General features: G+C 38.0%; 1 protein-coding gene across 1 annotated transcript; it reads left to right on the top strand.

Annotated features, from left to right (window-relative positions):
- The first annotated feature begins 995 nt into the window (after positions 1-995).
- On the top strand, positions 996-15,776 carry LOC140936418 (uncharacterized). The gene is made up of 6 exons (XM_073385888.1): positions 996-1,125; positions 4,149-4,211; positions 6,946-7,025; positions 10,767-10,897; positions 12,440-12,506; positions 15,494-15,776. The coding sequence occupies exons 1-6, from the start codon at positions 1,052-1,054 to the stop codon at positions 15,751-15,753; spliced, it is 675 nt and encodes a 224-aa protein (XP_073241989.1). The 5' UTR covers positions 996-1,051; the 3' UTR covers positions 15,754-15,776.
- The last annotated feature ends 1,023 nt before the right edge of the window (positions 15,777-16,799 follow it).

The following is a 16,799-nucleotide window of genomic DNA, read 5'->3' on the forward strand; positions in this document are numbered from 1 at the left end:
TACGTGGTAACTTACGGGCTCACTTAAGGGCACACGTAACTTTGTTATAGTGCTTTTAATTATTAATTTGACTCACTCTATTTTTTTCAATTAAGTTAACCATCGGTGAGTGTAAAGAAAGTTAAAAGTCGTTTCGAACACCGTTTTAAGCCTCTCAAAAAATGCAATTTTGCATGCAAACGTTATTTTTCTTCAATATCTGCTGAAAATGATAGTTCGTCTTCTTTTTTCACAAAAATCTACATCAGAGGTTAACAAAGCGCATTAGAACGAATTACGTAAAGAAAAATACCTTTTTTTCACTTCTCAGTAAAAGATCTCTTTAAATTTAGTAAAAACAGTGACGATACGGGACCCACATAGGTCCCGTAGATTTACGTGCTAGTTTTCCCGTAAAAAACATTTTATGCAACACCCGCAATTTCTGTTGCGTAAACGACACTTAAGTGAACACTTACGAAAATCGTAAGTGCAACCACTTGAGTGAATTCCCTAAGTGGGCCACTTAAGTGATTTCATGCAACTGACTTAAGTTACGAGTGCACGTACGTGTACCCGTAGTTGTTACGGACGTTTTATGCAACCGGGCCCAGACCTCTAATCGAAACGCAGAAGCGATAAAAGAGCATGAGATCCTTGCAAAGTATTTCTAAAGTTTATCAATAAATCCAATTTCAACCTCTCTTTCAGTATAAATGGAGTCTTGAGTTTAAGAAAAAAAAATTTCCTGTTCTGCAGGGACGAAAAGAAACACCAATCAGACGTGAGAAACAAGCTGAACGTAGTGTAAGGAATCATGGGACACATCATAGGTGGCTAAATTCCAGAGTAGCTTAGTTCCCATGAAGACGTAAATATTTTCTTCGCGATCAAGACATTTTGATAAATTCCTATATCAAGCCAATTTTAAGGATTATTTAGGTCTCTTAGGGTGTAAAATTAAGCTTTGATTGGAAAATGTAGAATACAGTGCGTATAGGAGCTTATCCGCGATTGTTTACAAGTTGAGTTTTATCTTGAATGGTGGAAGGGACCGACTTTAGCGTACAGAATGTGGTATTACTTTGTTGCTCACTGCGCTTATCACTTTACCAGATGGTTTCCAAAAGATTCCCGAGGAGCAGCGTAAGTTAACTTGAATTTTGTTAGTTTTGGTGAAATCGAAAGCTTATGCGGACAAAAATGCATGGTCATCTTGGCAAGACACTGTCCATTGAACGACTGTTGAGCCCTGATCCAATAGATGGTTTTCACTGTGACGTCATCAAATTGTAAAGTCAGAATAGCGAGGTTTTACGAATTCTTATTTACACTAGGTTGAAGATAAACAAAAAGTGCTTCGTTTCGAAAATACAGCAATTTGAACTTCCGAGTTTTCACAGTCCGTGACACCAAAATAGGAATGCTGTCTCGTTGAAAAAAAGTCTGTCCTCTTGATTTTCAGCAATATAACCACTTCAAGTATTAGAAGATATGTTTATGCTTACATACGCTAGTTCTCGAGTGAAAAGAAAGAGCTTTTAATTTATAGAAAAAGTAAACTCCCGATGTTTTTGTTGATTTCCGGCGGCCATATTGGTGCACCAAAACGGTGCACCAATATGGCGTCTCCATACTAAGCTCTACAAAGGTGCGTGAAAAGTTTCGCCAAATAACTCAGAAACTATGGGCCACAAAGACCTGAGACTTGGACAAATTGTTTATAAATTAGTCTTCTATAACATTTCCTTTTCTTGGTTTCTTCCACTGGACGGTTTCCAATTTAATTTTTTGTTACATGACAGTGAAAACGATCTATAAAAGATTCCTTCCTTTTTGATTTGAGTCAGGGCTGACACCTATTGAATTTGTTGGGTATATGCAGTAACCATTAGGCGGGGATCAAACAGTTAGGGAAGTACTTTTCGCTGTGCTCTTTTTTGTTCTGCCTGAAAGTACATGTGGCTGGGCAGGAGAGTCACGCTTATAATAGCTGAAAGAAATCCCTGCCCCCTTCCCCCCCCACCCATCCCTCAACAACTTCAGAAAGTATTGTATGCTTATGTCGTATGAGGTACAGATGGATAAGCAAGCTATAGTTGTGTGTATTCACCAGCTTTTATAGATCTCAAACCACAGCAGGATAATAGCTCAGTCAGTAGCTTGCTTGACTGCAGAGCGAGAGGTCGGGAGTTCAATTCCCAGGGCCACACCAGGGCTGAAAATAATAACAGACAGCAGGTCGCCGGTCATGATGACCGGCCAAATATTTTTTAGCCCGGACAAACCCCGATTCTGGCCGGTCAAATGATGAATACTATCATTTTTTTTTTGCCAAAGGAATATCGAATTACGCTGGCAATAGATCGTTTTTAGTGCGTTGACGTTCACATTTCTGACAGCAACTTGGTGAAAAATGCATTCGCACGTTGTAGAGTTCCTTTCCGCAGCTTTTGCGTGTTTGTCTTGAGTATCATCGCACAGCGGTGTCTAAAGTCTTTAAAGGTAAAAAGTGAAGTGTAAATCGTTTTCAAACTCTCAAGGTTCAGGAAGTGGAATACACATACAGTTCAACAAACTTTAGGAATTACGAGAAAAAAATGGGTTATTAAAGAACAAATCTGCCCAATTTGTTTTACCTTGATGTTCCGAAATGAACATCAGTGAAACTTGATCATTTTCCTTGCCTGGCACGCGATCGAAAGTCTCCTCCACAAAGAAGAATCGTGGCTAATATTTTCAGCAAAGAAATTGATTTGCATTGGCGAAAAGTCTGTTCAACAAACAGCGTGTTTATTATCAGAAGTCAATAAAATACAGTAGAGCTTTCATTCGGGTCATCATGCAACACTTTATCGCAAAGGGCTCAAATTTCAACAGAAATTTGCATAAAGTTGTTTACAAGAAGGAGAATTAAGCGCCGAGATAGACGACGTTCCTTCTCGATTAGCTTAAATTTAAGGTACGACTTGCAATGTTGCGTTACTCCATAACTCAGTTTATTGTTTCGCTACGACATGAAATTAATTTATTGCGGCGTTCTTTTTCTTAGAAGGTTTTAGTGCAAAGCGGCAAAAAATGCCAAAGAAAAAGAAATCATTACAGCGCTATAGAGCATTAAGCGACGACTATATATATGGGAAAAAAAATGTTCGTGTCCAAAAATGACTGGTCAAAATGACTGGCAAGATGAGAGTTTGACTGGTCAAGTCTGCGATCAGGCCGGGCATTGTCCGTTGACTGGCCGTTATTTTCTGCCCCGCACACCAACAGTCACGGTCTTAAAGTGACTTAGAAATGAAAGTACTTCCATTGCTTTGCAAAATGGCCAAACCTTCACGCGGCTCGGATGACTACATTGCAAAGTCATGTAAATGGGAGTTCCATCACTGGAAGGAGATATTAAAGTATAGTGTCCTCAATTACAGGCTCTTTGCATGACTTGATCACGTGATCAACTTTCGGTAAAAACGAGAACAGTTCACGTTTGGAAAATTTTGTTAGCAAAAGCAGAAAGAGCATATTGAAATTAGGTAACCTGAGAATTTTCAGTAGCGATTGCAGTATGGCCACTGAAAGTTGGAAGCATTTGCATGAGAAAAACAAGTTTTGCCAACCAGTCACCCTTGCATGGTTTTCAATACAAATCCTTATAATTTCAAAATTTTCAAAACTGTCATGAAATATTTCCTTACAGGGCTCAAATCTCCTTTTAATTCTTAACAGGCAATTTAGCCCTATAAATGCGCATAAGGGAAAGATTTAAGTACAGTCTAAAAATTTTAGAATTTACAAGGATTTGTATGAAAAACCAAGCGAGCGTGACTTGGTGGCAAAAGTTGTTTTTCTCATACAAATGCTTCTAACTTTCGGCAGCCGTTGCAATCGCTGCTTTTGAGATATACGGCTGAAAATGCTCAGGTTACCTAATTTTAATATGCTATTTCAGCTTGTGCTAACAAAAATTTTTCATAAGTGAACTGTTTTCATGTTTACTGAAAGTTGATCACGTGATCACAGTCATGCAAAGAGGCTATTATTAGTACTTTCGTGCTAAATACATTGGCAAAAAAAGACATTTTTTTGCATGAATTGAGAACAATATTCAATTAGTTTTAAATTTCATAAAATTTATTGCATAGATAATTGCAACCTCATTTTTTCAACAGGAGACTTGCTGTTGTACTTTTTGCCCTTATGTTCATTATACCACAAGTATATGTGATTCAGCTGTAAGTATTGACTACTTATTTACAGTAACATAATATGTATTTTAGTTTGAAAAAATAGTTGGAAAGAGCTGTTAACCATTAGAAGTGATTCTCTTCTTTGAGATGGTGTCAAACTTGACTTGACAAAGACATGTAAAACCAGCTGGAAGACACAAGAAGGCCATAAAGAGCAAGCCAGCTTACAGTCAAACCAGGTCAAGCGTAACCCCCAAGAATCCATTAATGAATTTATTCTTCGAAAGTTGACTCCGTCGGTAGTCGTAGATCTCAGATTGATTTCTACATTCTTGCATGCGTAATGAGCCCTGAATTCACACGCGAGGCAGTTATGAAATAATTTCTACCTGCTCCGTTTTCCTGAATTTGATGTAAATGTCTTCTAAGAAACTTAATCCATTCAAAGATTTTCAATCTGACCAAATACAGAGTTCTCATAAAATATTCAGTGCTCATTACGCATGCAGAACTGCTGCATTGAATTAGACACCAGTTACAGGAACGACTAACGGATTCATTTTTCAAATAATCAATTCATTAATAGAATCTTGAGGGGTACGCTTGACCTGCCTTGACTGTAATAGGTTCTACTGGCTACTTAAGAAACAAGAAGAAAAATTGATCAAGTTTACTTTTGCAAAGATTTCTGGGACTGTTACAAGATTTTCAATCTGACCAAATACAGAGTTCTCATAAAATATTCAGTGCTCATTACGCATGCAGAACTGCTGCATTGAATTTGACACCAGTTACAGGAACGACTAACGGATTCATTTTTTCAAATAATCAATTCATTAATAGAATCTTGAGGGGTACGCTTGACCTGCCTTGACTGTAATAGGTTCTACTGGCTACTTAAGAAACAAGAAGAAAAATTGATGAAGTCTACTTTTGCAATGACTTCTGGGACTGTTACAAGAGACAGGAAAACAACTTTGGCCAAATACATTGTAGCTGACCAGCATTTTGTCAGTAGCGATCCCAGAAACAATAAATATTATTGTGGCACGCATTTCAGCTCCAGTTTCCTTCTTGTTCTAAAGTGGCAAATTTTGAGTGATCATAACTGTTTAACTTGTTAAATAAATCTCAATTAATACATGTAGTACACATCCATGAGTGCTCAACATTTGAGCAAATAATCAAAATCGCATGTAAAATGTAAGAAATATTAACCTGCAAATAACAGCTGATCTTACTCAAATATACCTAATGTCAGATTATAATTATCATTCCTGTAGTTTTGTATTCATGTCAAAATAGGAAGAGAAACATTTGCAATCGGAAGGTTTCTAATAGTAATTAGGGTACAGTCATTAACCCTGTTAAGCCTTTGAGTCCCAATAGTGACCAACATCAGTTTTCTCCTAACAACATCCATACATAGTCAAGAGGGAGGGTTATGAGAATTAATAAAATGATCACCAAAGAGATAATGCCTGGATCTTTTATTAAATTCTCTCAACTAATTCTTAAAGGAAATTTATGGAGATCAGTTTGGAGAATATTATTTGTTTCTGGATATTGGGGCTTGAAGGGTTAATGCGGACATTGAATTGGTCATAGAAAGTGTCCAATTATAAAATTTGTTATTAACCGTAGGTTGCTTCTCAATTTCCTTTGTCTTCGAGTCCTACTTCATGAATATTTAGGGCTAGGAGACAAAGGAAATTAAGAATCACCTGGTTAAAAAATTTTTACCTGAATTTAATTTTGACCTGTAAAAGATCTTTTTATAGGTAACCTTGTATTAAACCTTAATTCCTTTTCATGGTATGTTGAGACTGCCTTAGCCTGCATCGCAGACATACATTTAACCTAACCCTGGTCAGTAACGTCCGCAAAGCAGTGTTAATATCCTTATTCTGAGCCCACAACTGACTCAATTAACTACTGAAAATTTGTTTCAATTTTTCCTTCAACCTGATTGGCAAATCGACCATGACATGCAAATCATGACAACCTTGGTACACTTTTGAAGGCCCAGAACGAAGATATTGATGCTGTTTTGCAGGTGGAATTAACCAGAAATTTAGTTCTGTCTGTGACGCAGGCGGCGAACTGCCAGTAACTTAGCAGGTACAAAAACTCTACAGTTTTTGAGGGGTTTATTTTCAACCCATGATTTACCCTTCAAATGCCCATATCTGCCCATGAGGATCCCCATCCCTTTTACTACTTGTGGTGTCATTGGTTTGGATGGTCATAGACTATTTTTGACACCTACAACTCGAGCAGGAAAAAGAGATCTTTTATGAGCATGAATCAGGCAAACAGGCCAGAGAAAAAAATGCAAAATGAACATCTAAGATTGACCAGAAAATTGACTACTTACCCATACATGTACCTTGCACTTTCTATTGAAAAATTATTAATTCACAACCCTTACAATTTTTGTTGAATTTTTTCCCCTGAGTGGAAGCCCCATAGTAATTTATTGCCCAGCCCAATCCCAAAAAAATAAATATGGAAAGAATTGCAAAAGAATTGGAGAGGAGAACTAAGAGAAATGTAAAAGTATCAACATTTTGCCTTCTGGCCGTGCCTGAACTTCAGAAGCTTTAACATGAGGAAGTGCCTGACTTATAAACAGTGCTTTGGGCTGTTTGGTTCTTTTTGGCTAGATAATGACCAGAAAATGGATCGACTACCTGTGGCCAATAAGCTGGAGCCTACGCGTTTTAAAGCAAAATCACTACATTAGTTACTTGTGCTTTTTTTTTATTATTTGCTGTAGGCCTCCAGGCTCTCGGACCTGTGATGAACCTTTGCTCAACATCTCAGTTGCAGGCATTGTTTTTACATTCGCTATGATAGGTATAGTGTATTTTTTCTGTCTGGTGTTCTTTTAACCACGTAATTTTGAAAAACAATCTGCAGGTCCAGATCATATCCATAACTTCCACTGAAGACCCCACACACCTCTGGAAATTCTAATAATTACAGCTAAACTTCATCCATTCATTGGAGAGGGGGGAGCCCAGGGCTGTCAAAAGTTTTTAAGTAGTAGGCTGATAATGTATACTAGAGGGCTTTGGAACTCGCATCAAAGGCACAAGTTCTCGAGGGCTGCGGCATCATTTTGAAATTTAGAGTCTCGGAAATGGTATTTCCCAGGGTTTTCAAGAGGTGTTTTCCATCGCGGACACGATCAATGAGGTCAAGAATAAATGGGTGGGTAGAAAACGAAGACCTAAGACCTAAAACACAAAAACGAAGACCCCCCTCAAAATCACTTTAATATAAATATCTAGAAACGGGTATCTCGACCTTAGATGTGTAAGAAGCAACAATATCTTCAATTATGCAAAATTTCGACCAGGGTCTTCGTTTTCTACACAATCCCCCCGGTGTGTAGAAAACAAAGAGCCCCCTCAAAATCACTTGGAAACGGTTAGAAACTGCTTTTTAACGACTTCTAGACACTAAAGCGGTGTAAGAAATAACACGACTCCTGACGATTTTCAATTATACAAAACTTCAACCAGGGTCTTCGTTTTCTACACAATCACCCCGGCGGGTAGAAAACGAAGACGTAAGACGTAAGACGTAAGACCCAAAAACGAAGATCCCTCTCAAAGTCACTTATAAATATCTAGAAACAGGTATCTCAGCCTTAGATGTGTAAGAAACAACAACATACAATATACAAAATTTTGACCAGGGTCTTCGATTTCTACACAATCCCCCCGGTGTGAAGAAAACGAAGACCCCCCTCAAAATCACTTGGAAACGGCGGCTTGAAACTTTTTTTAAAGACTTCTAGACACTAAAGGAGTGTAAGAAATGACACGACCCTGACGATTTTCAATTATACAAAATTTTGACCAGGGTCTTCGTCTGAGTTTTCTACAGAATCATCCTTTGCTGTAAAGTGTTCAACAAAGTCATGTCCGTGATCGCCATCAAAATGCCCCGTTTCATGATATTAGATAACCATGTCAATTGTCACTAGGAGATGTTAAGATTGTCGGGGGGTTAATGCCCAGCCTTGTTTCTATCAGCGTCAACATTTTTATCTGAAAAATACGAGTTTTAAGTCTCTGCTCTCAGTCACGTCTTTATTACTGACGATAGAAACGTTTCCGAGAGTTTATCACGGCCAGTTTGCGCGCAAACCAGAAAACACATTTTGTGTGAATATTCTTTGTTCTTTGAGCCAAGTATTTTGTACGTGAAATTATATTACAACTTCAGTCAATAAACTTGTATTGAAATAACTTTGTACCAAAAGAAACCGGTAACCCCTGTAAGTACCTGTGGTCTTGCAAACTCTTAATGAAAATCACACACTCCAGCCACTTATTTCAGTGTCCTTCGGAAAAGCCCTGCACAGAAGAGAAACGCTTCCCCAATCGACTCTTCACATCTTTTGAGTTCTACTCTAAACATCACAGACATCACACAGGAGGGATGTGAGAAACTGCAACGAGTGCAAGCACAAGGGAGCGTTGTCCCAAGGAAAAGAAACGTCCTGCATCTTCTCCTTATTGAACCCGCTTACTATGGTCACTTTCTATGGTCTCCTAATTATAAGTGTCTGTATTAACGGGGTTTAATTGTACCACGAGTTTAATGAGTATTATAATGATGAATTCCACAAAGTAAAACTAAAATGAAACAGAAACACTTTCCATAGAAAAGTCAATATGTATTTAATTAGTAAAATATTACATACATTGTAAGATATGGATTTTGGATTTCTTCTGACATTAAATAACTACGTCTCTCGGGAGATCTTAATGTTTTCATGGGTTTAATCATCAGGAGCCGTGTTGTTTCTTACACCCCTTTAGTGTCTAGAAGTCGTTAAAAGCAGTGTCCAGCCTTTTCCGAGTGATTTTGAGGGGGGGTCTTCGTTTTCTACACACCGGGGGGATTACGTAGAAAACGAAGACCCTCGTCGAAGTTTTGTATAATTAAAAGTCGTCAGGGGCCGTGTTGTTTCTTACACTCCTTTAGTGTCTAGAAGTCGTTAAAAGCAGTTTCCAGCCGTTTCCAAGTGATTTTAAAGGGGTCTTCGTTTTCTACACACCGGGGGGATTGTGTAGAAAACGAAGACCCTGGTCGAAATTTTGCATAATTGAAGATATTGTTGTTTCTTACACATCTAAGGTCGAGATACCCATTTCTAGATATTTATAAGTGATTTTGAGGGGTCTTCGTTTTTGGGTCTTAGGTCTTTGTTTTCTACCCACCCAAGAATAAATTGAAGGTCTTCATGCCAAATCGTCCTTGTGATATGCAAAATTTTGACTTGTGACTATGAATTTGTAGTAAGGTTCAATATACCGGTTACATTTTCTTAATGACTTCCTCGTTATTTGGCATAAATAATGCAAAAAATTATAAATGTATGTGCAAAAACACATCTTCTTTCCTGACAGTTTCTTTTGTAGTGCTAATGTCCAACACGGCACTGAGTTTCTTTCACCAAACAAGGAATTTTTTTCAGCTAATAATATGTATCCGGTTATATTTGATTTGTGGCTATTACATGTTGTAGCTCAGGGCTTGACAGTGGTCTAAAAATTTACTTTCCAACTGAAATTTACAGACAACAAATTATTCTAACTGCCTGCAAATTGGCAACAAAATTTCTTGTAGCATGGCTATGACTTTTATTGTGGATTTGCTTAATGTACTTTAACTTTTTGCTTGCTTATTTTGCATGTGCTGCAAAATATCTTATTAAAAGTTAGGTTAGTTGATTATAGCTCACCACTTCATTGCATCCTGTCCTTTGTGCCATATCCTGGAAGCTACCGTGTGGCATGAAATTTTTGCAGGTTCTAATTTTTGTGATTTTTCCAGCGATCTGCAGAAATAAGTTCCCGCAAATAAAAATGACCACAAACATTTTTCCCGCAAAAATTTACTCCAGAGTAAATATTCTCTAACTTAAATTCGCTACAAAAAATACAGTACTAAGAAATCGTGTCTGTTCAATCACAACTTGTCTCTTTCATTCAGAAACAACGAAATAATGGTTTATTGCTTGAAAATATGTATTTCTATCACATGCACTTAATGAAAGGGAAAATACTATCAATGCTATGTACTGGGTACTTTCTAAAAATCGTAAAAACTAATTCCCAGCAAGAAAAATCAATTCTGTCCTATTCCCAAAAATTATTTCCTGCAAAACACAAAAAATCGCCAATCCACAAAAATAAACTCCCGCAAAAATTTTGTGCCGCACAGTAGTTGCAGCACCCCCTCCTCTCCCGTCCCCATCTGGTTTCAATATTGTAGAGTGCATGCAGCTTTCTTAAATTAAGTGCAACCCAACTAAACACCTTGTTTAATCACAACATGCACATGACATGCCATTCTACAAAATACACTATCCATTGTTATTTTCATTTGACCTTACTCAACAAAGAACAACATTGTCTGGGGGACAGGGGTGGGGACTGCTTTTCCCTTGGGGAGGGGGAAGGAGGTAGTCATAGCCTGTGTTTTTGCTTACATTATACATGTACATAAATACTGTAACATGAACTTGTGCAGCAACATGTGGAGTCAACGCAGATCCATTTTTATTTTTACTCTCAGCTTTTACATTTTTATTCGCAATCATGGAACCTGTGCCATGGCAGCTTAAGATTACATTTCATTTCTTTGGCTTTGGATCCCTCATTCTTGGCATGGTACTGTTTGCATCAACATTTGCCTCTGAATTATGTGTGAGTGTTTTCTTCTTGTTGTTTTTTATGGGAACCTTAGAGTTAAAAAGTACAGTTTGACTTCCAACAACTCAAACCTTCTAGGGAGACCAAAAAAAGTTTGAGTGACCTGGAACTCGAGTGCAAGGCAAATAACTGGAAATAGGGAAAGAAGTAAATGGATGGGGAATGGGAAGGGAATGCAAGTATCATGCACTCTCTACTGCAAAGGCAGCATTGGATGACATAAAAATTGTTATTTTGAAAAAGGAATTAAGCAACAAATCTTGATTAATATATATAGGGATGGAAACTGAATTTGAAGTGGAGTGACATAAAAGTAAAGACAAAGAATTGACACAGTTGTTTTGAAATAAAAGAGAGATTAAGCATCGTGTTTACGGCAACCGGCAAACATAAGATTCAAGTTGTAAAATTTTCAAAATGAGAAATGAGCAGATAAAAACAGCTTCAAATAATTTATTGTTATGGAAAGAATTAGTGTGAATCTATGGACTTTCGTGTAGTTATAATGAACTGTAAACGATAAGTAATAATTATGGAAAACTTTGTCACGTGGTACAAATTCACGTTTGCAGTAAACACGATGCTTAATCTCTCTAAATTCAATGTTTCAGACTTCAGTACAATGCTTTTCTTTTTCAACTTGTTATGCACTTAAAACATGGTTTGGGTTATCAAGGGTAAAATTATGTAGAAATGACCTGAAAGGAAACAAAAATTACTTCGAGTTTGCGGGAGGTTCTAGTTATCATGGGTGAAATTACAGTAAATGTGTAAAGGAAATCCAAGAGAAATCAACTTTAGTTCGAGTTAGCACGAGGTTTGAGTTATCAGGAGTCAACTGTATGGCAAGTGCATTTGTTAAGTTATATAAGCATGCAGGAAGTGGGAACATCCTCACAATCATAGGTGTTCTCAATAGTTGCCAATAAACCGGAGTTTATTAAATTTGGTTCTCCCTGCAAAGTTTACATAACAAAATCCCCAGAAAAACCCTGAAGGATCCTGATAGTAGAAGGAAAGTGGCCTAATGGAATTTAATAGTAATACCAAAGCAAATCCTACAAATTTAGGCCCCAACTCCCCAAGAAAGGAAAAAAATTGGATCACAGTCCATTCAAAAACACCCAGGCTCCATTCTCTAACCCAAACACACAGGGTGCAAAGAAAATCATTTTTACAGCTTGTCATTCGGGCAAGCTGAATCTAGCATTTACTAGCCCACAAGTCATTTCAACTAGCCCCACGGCAAAAGCTTTTTGATGAGCAGAATTGATTTCACAGTTCTTCTGATGTTCAGATTCCTCCAAAAACATCACTTGCCCGTTGGGCAAGTTAAAAACAGAATTCACTAGCCAGATAGCAAAATCCACTAGCCCCGGGCTATCGGACACTACTTTCTTTACACGCTGAACACAGCACCTCAGGTAGTACAAACTTTCAGTCACATGGCCTACTACTAACATATCCTGACATTGCAGCGAGGTACACTATTAAAGTCACTGTAAATAATTCTCCTTTGTTCTTTCTCTTGTTTAGCAAGGATATGCTCCTGAGTTGTACTATTTATGTCTGTCATTTGGGATATTTGCTCTTCTTACAACGGGTAGGTTTGACACATGTTTTAAGCTTCTATCTCGTTAGGCAAATAGTCTAAGAAAAAACTGGTACATGGAGATGTTTTACATTGTACCAGTGTATGATTACATTTTAGTGATGAGTTTAACTTGTTGCAGTGCTCGAATTTGTTAAAGATTGTGTAGTTTTTGTTTTGTGAGACGTATAGGAGACACCAAGGCCACTGGTTGAGTTAACCAGCTTACATTGTGTAAACTGTGGTCTGTAATTGTAACAGTGGCGTATTAGGTGGTCTTAGGGAACAAATTACTTTTTTTGAAATCTTGGCGGAGAGATAAAAGAAGCGTGGTGGAGTTAGAGAAAAATACTAGTTTCAAAGCTCTTGATCTCACCCCTCTCCATAGGAAGTTTAATGGCCGCCTCAGGCCCGGTCAGCCATATTGAAACCAGTTTGTTTGAAGAAGAAACATAAAATGCATTACTGACCAAAGTCTAGAGATCAAGATGGCTGAATATTGGCCAAGGTTTTTACTCTCCGTTTTTATGGACCGAAGTTGAGGTCTTATAAAAAATGCAGAAAAAGAGCAAGGCCAACGTCCTGTCATTTTGATGTCATGCTTGGTCAATTAAGCATATTTATTATATGGCTAAATCCCAAGCGGGCAAGATAAAGTGAATCTTGTGTTTTGCTTGGATACCAAGCAGGCAAGGAAGGCTTGTCTTATTTGCGTATCTCCTCGGAATTTCTCGCGTTATTTGCGCAAGAAAAGATCTTTCTGTGTCCTTTTTGGCCGTATAATATAGTCTTTATAGAGAGGAGAAGTCGTTACGTCACGTTCCCATGGTAGCAAAATTTTGGGATGACAACAAACCGAACATTCCCTTAAAAAGTAAATTCGCACTGTTTCAAACTTCATCGATCTTATTCACTTTCATTTAATTTGTCAAATGTTGGCGAAATTTTCTGGGTTAAATCCGAAAGGACCGTATTTAAGTTTAGAAAAAGAAAAAGAAACTTTTTGTCTTGTGCTCACCTACTCCATAAAGCGGGCGCGTGAAATAGGAAGTTTCATTGTGCAGTCGTGCAACAACGGCTAGGAAATGTACAGAAAAGCGTTGATTTTTTGCCACTCTAAACCTATTGTTTTTTTTGCTGTTCGCCGGCACCGTTTCAAAAACTCCCTATTGTTGTCATCCAGAAATTTTGCTACCATGGTAACGTGACGTCACACTTCTCCTCTCTATAGACCAAGCTTGTTCAGTCAAGGTGGATCTATATTGGCCTCTTACTTTTTTTTGCGTATTTATTGGCGTCGATTTTGTGTCTCAGTCAATAAAAACGCAAAAAAGAACTCACCCAATATCAATCTTGACCTCACTCTTAGTCAATAACGCATATATAAACCTAATTGCAATAACGTTCTACTACAATCAGGGATGTCAGACTAAGGAATGAAACAGAAAACATCAGTGGCCATTTAAGCTTTGCTTAACTCAACTGATGTCAGATTAAAGTACTGCAAATGTGTTTACAGGATTATCAAATTATCAAAAGGTCTTTTGCATGGCTACACTGTAATTAATTCCTATTTGTCTATTTTTATTTGTATTTTACTTTTTTTATAACAACGTGTATGTTGTGGTTCAATTTTATCTTTGGTTTTAATTTTATGTTCTTACTTGTTTTTGGGTTACATGATAATGTATGATAATGAATTTGTTTGAAAAAAAGGAAAATGAATTTTAAACCACCGATAAAATTGAACCATAGCACATACAAAGACCCTTCCTGGCCACTTGGAAAGCCAATCAGAACACAGGATTTTCTTTAACGTATAGATGCCAACAGTCCACAAGTGAAAATGTGAGGACATAATAATTTTTCGTCCCTGCCGCGTACACTTCCTCGCATAAACGTTCGGTTGTTTGTCTCCCACCTTGGTTGATAAGTCGTGTAAAGAACGCAACTGAAAAATAAAAATTGTGATTACCGTAAAGTGAAGTTAATCTCTCTCTCTCATAAAAGCACGGCCTTTTTTACTGCGCGCTCTCGTTCGTCACAAAGTCCTAGGGCCTCCTACCCCAAATCGATCGCCTACCGCTTTAACAATCGCGTATCACAAGATTTGAGATTTTAAGGGTTTAAAAAGGTGAACTGAAGCATATGAATAAATAGATGTCGCATTAATGCACACAATTAAGGCTAGCCGGATCCTAGTATCCTAGTCTACGTTGTAGGCGTTCGAAGGGGAATAGCAAAGTAGAAGTTTGGGTACACTTGGAAATAGGAACCCCCCACCCCTCACTTTTCCCTCGCGCACCCGCACTTAGGTATGCGGTTTTACAGTAAGTGTGTTATGCTCTTCATCGCTAGTTTTCTTCGCGGCCGTTATCAGGGTCATCACGCAACCCTCTTCCCCACTTGTGGGGAGGAGCGTTGTGTGACGACCCTAATAACGGCTGCGAAGAAATGTATTCACATTCGGCGGAGCTAAACGTAGTGGCAGTGACAGAGAATGTAAATACTTTCCTATTGGTATGAACGCACGTGAGCCGTTATGGCGTTAATTGACTCTATTGTTGTTAGGTATATAAGGTTTTGACAGTTGTAATGTATTCATCTCAGCTCTCGAACTATCATGATCAACTTCTATTTTTATATCTTACTTTATTCATCTGTCGATTGATTTTTTACCTTTAATCCCCAGAGGATGTGCGACCGCATCGGTTGGGGAATACGTTCCCATTTTTTTCCCATTGGGTTTTTGGGTTTTCGTATCAGGAGGCGCACGTGAATAGTTTAGCCTGAGTGACTTTATTTAGGAATATCTGTATACTATTCTTTAGTTATGATATTGAACTTTGTATGTTATTTGGACGGCTTTAAACACTCAGGCTCCATAGTTCGAGCTGCACACCCATTCCCGTCTCTTAGTCTTGAATATAAATAGGAAGACTACTTCATCGTTGCCTATTATAAACTGTACTTAACACAAAAATTCTGTTGTTTTACAGGATTTCTGGTCATCATGCTCCCGTTTTGGTTGATGAACTATTTGTGGCCAGATTCTGTTCTCAACCGACGTGAACGGCGAGGAATTTGCTATGAACCTGTAAAGTGCTGCACTTGCCTTTGGCATATTTATAACGGTGGATTCTTCTGTTGTCTAGGTTACACATGTTATGCAAGCATAACCTCTACAAATCTCGTTCCCAAGGTCTTTGTTTTCCCCGTCTCCTTTTACTGCAAAGGGCCTGGGGATGAGGTAACATAGGGCGACCCAATAACCTACGAATTATAGGTGTCTTTATTAGGTTTCACTTAGTCCACGCTTGCATCCCATGTGTAAACTTTACTTTAGCTGTTATAGAGTACTTAAGGTGACTCGACCCAGTTTTTTGGGGGGGTACCCTCCTACTTTGAAGCTCTCTGGTATCCCCACCTTTACCTTTATCGTAAGTCTAACACATAGAATGGATAACATATAGATCAATCTACAATATAACATAAAATATTTGGCGATCGGAGTAAATGTCACGTGGTTATAACGCCACGCCCCTTTGAGGTCTGAGTCGAAAATCTGCTGTTGCAGGCATTTTTTCGTGAAAATCTCTCGGCTACACATAGCGCGCATTAGTGCCTTGCGCTGAACAGAGTTTCACCAAAATCGCAAAGACCCAATTCGAGAAATTCAGCGCTTTCCAAATTTAGGTCATAATTTATGCGAAAATGATAAGCAAACTTTACACGGATTATATCTAATAAACTATGAGATTCATCTCTTTATTTTGAGCATCCTTATAACAGATGGATCCTTGCAAGTTAGCAAAACGCTTTAGGGCCTTGTAAATGCGCGCGATTTCGAGCAAAGCAAACATATAGAAATGATAGTTTTCGCTATTTGTTGACGTTTGTCAGCGTTTAAGAGTCTTTCTCACGAAAAAAGCATTTTCTTAAAAATTCGTAGTTTTTTTTCCTTCAAACTTTTTCAGGGCCACAATTGATTAACTAACTACCCGGACTCTGAATTTCATGGTCATTGAAAAACTGTGACATTATCTTCTACAAGCCTAAACTTGAGTAAACATTGAAGATTTTTAGCGTTTTGGCTGAGTTTGTGCTTTGGGAGTTGTCTATTGTTTCTAGTCTGTCATTATACAGCATTCTTGTTCAGCACGCGTGCAATGACCGCGCTTGGCTGACTTCCGAATGCTCACCGAGATATGATCAGTTTGTTACAGTGAGACAGGCCATCGCGTGATACGTACAGGTTTAACTCACAATTTTTAATCAATTCTCGTGCTTCTCGTGCCTTTGCAA

Source organism: Porites lutea, chromosome 1 (genome assembly GCF_958299795.1).
Source record: "Porites lutea chromosome 1, jaPorLute2.1, whole genome shotgun sequence".
In the NCBI taxonomy this organism is placed as follows: domain Eukaryota; kingdom Metazoa; phylum Cnidaria; class Anthozoa; order Scleractinia; family Poritidae; genus Porites; species Porites lutea.

Excerpts from the sequence above, each read along its gene's own strand:
- LOC140936418 (XM_073385888.1), top strand. The coding sequence starts at position 1,052 with ATGTGGTATTACTTTGTTGCTCACTGCGCTTATCACTTTACCAGATGG. Across the intron at positions 1,126-4,148 it reads AAAGATTCCCGAGGAGCAGC|GAGACTTGCTGTTGTACTTT; the intron begins GTAAGTTAACTT and ends TTTTTTCAACAG. Across the intron at positions 7,026-10,766 it reads TTTTACATTCGCTATGATAG|CTTTTACATTTTTATTCGCA; the intron begins GTATAGTGTATT and ends TTTTACTCTCAG.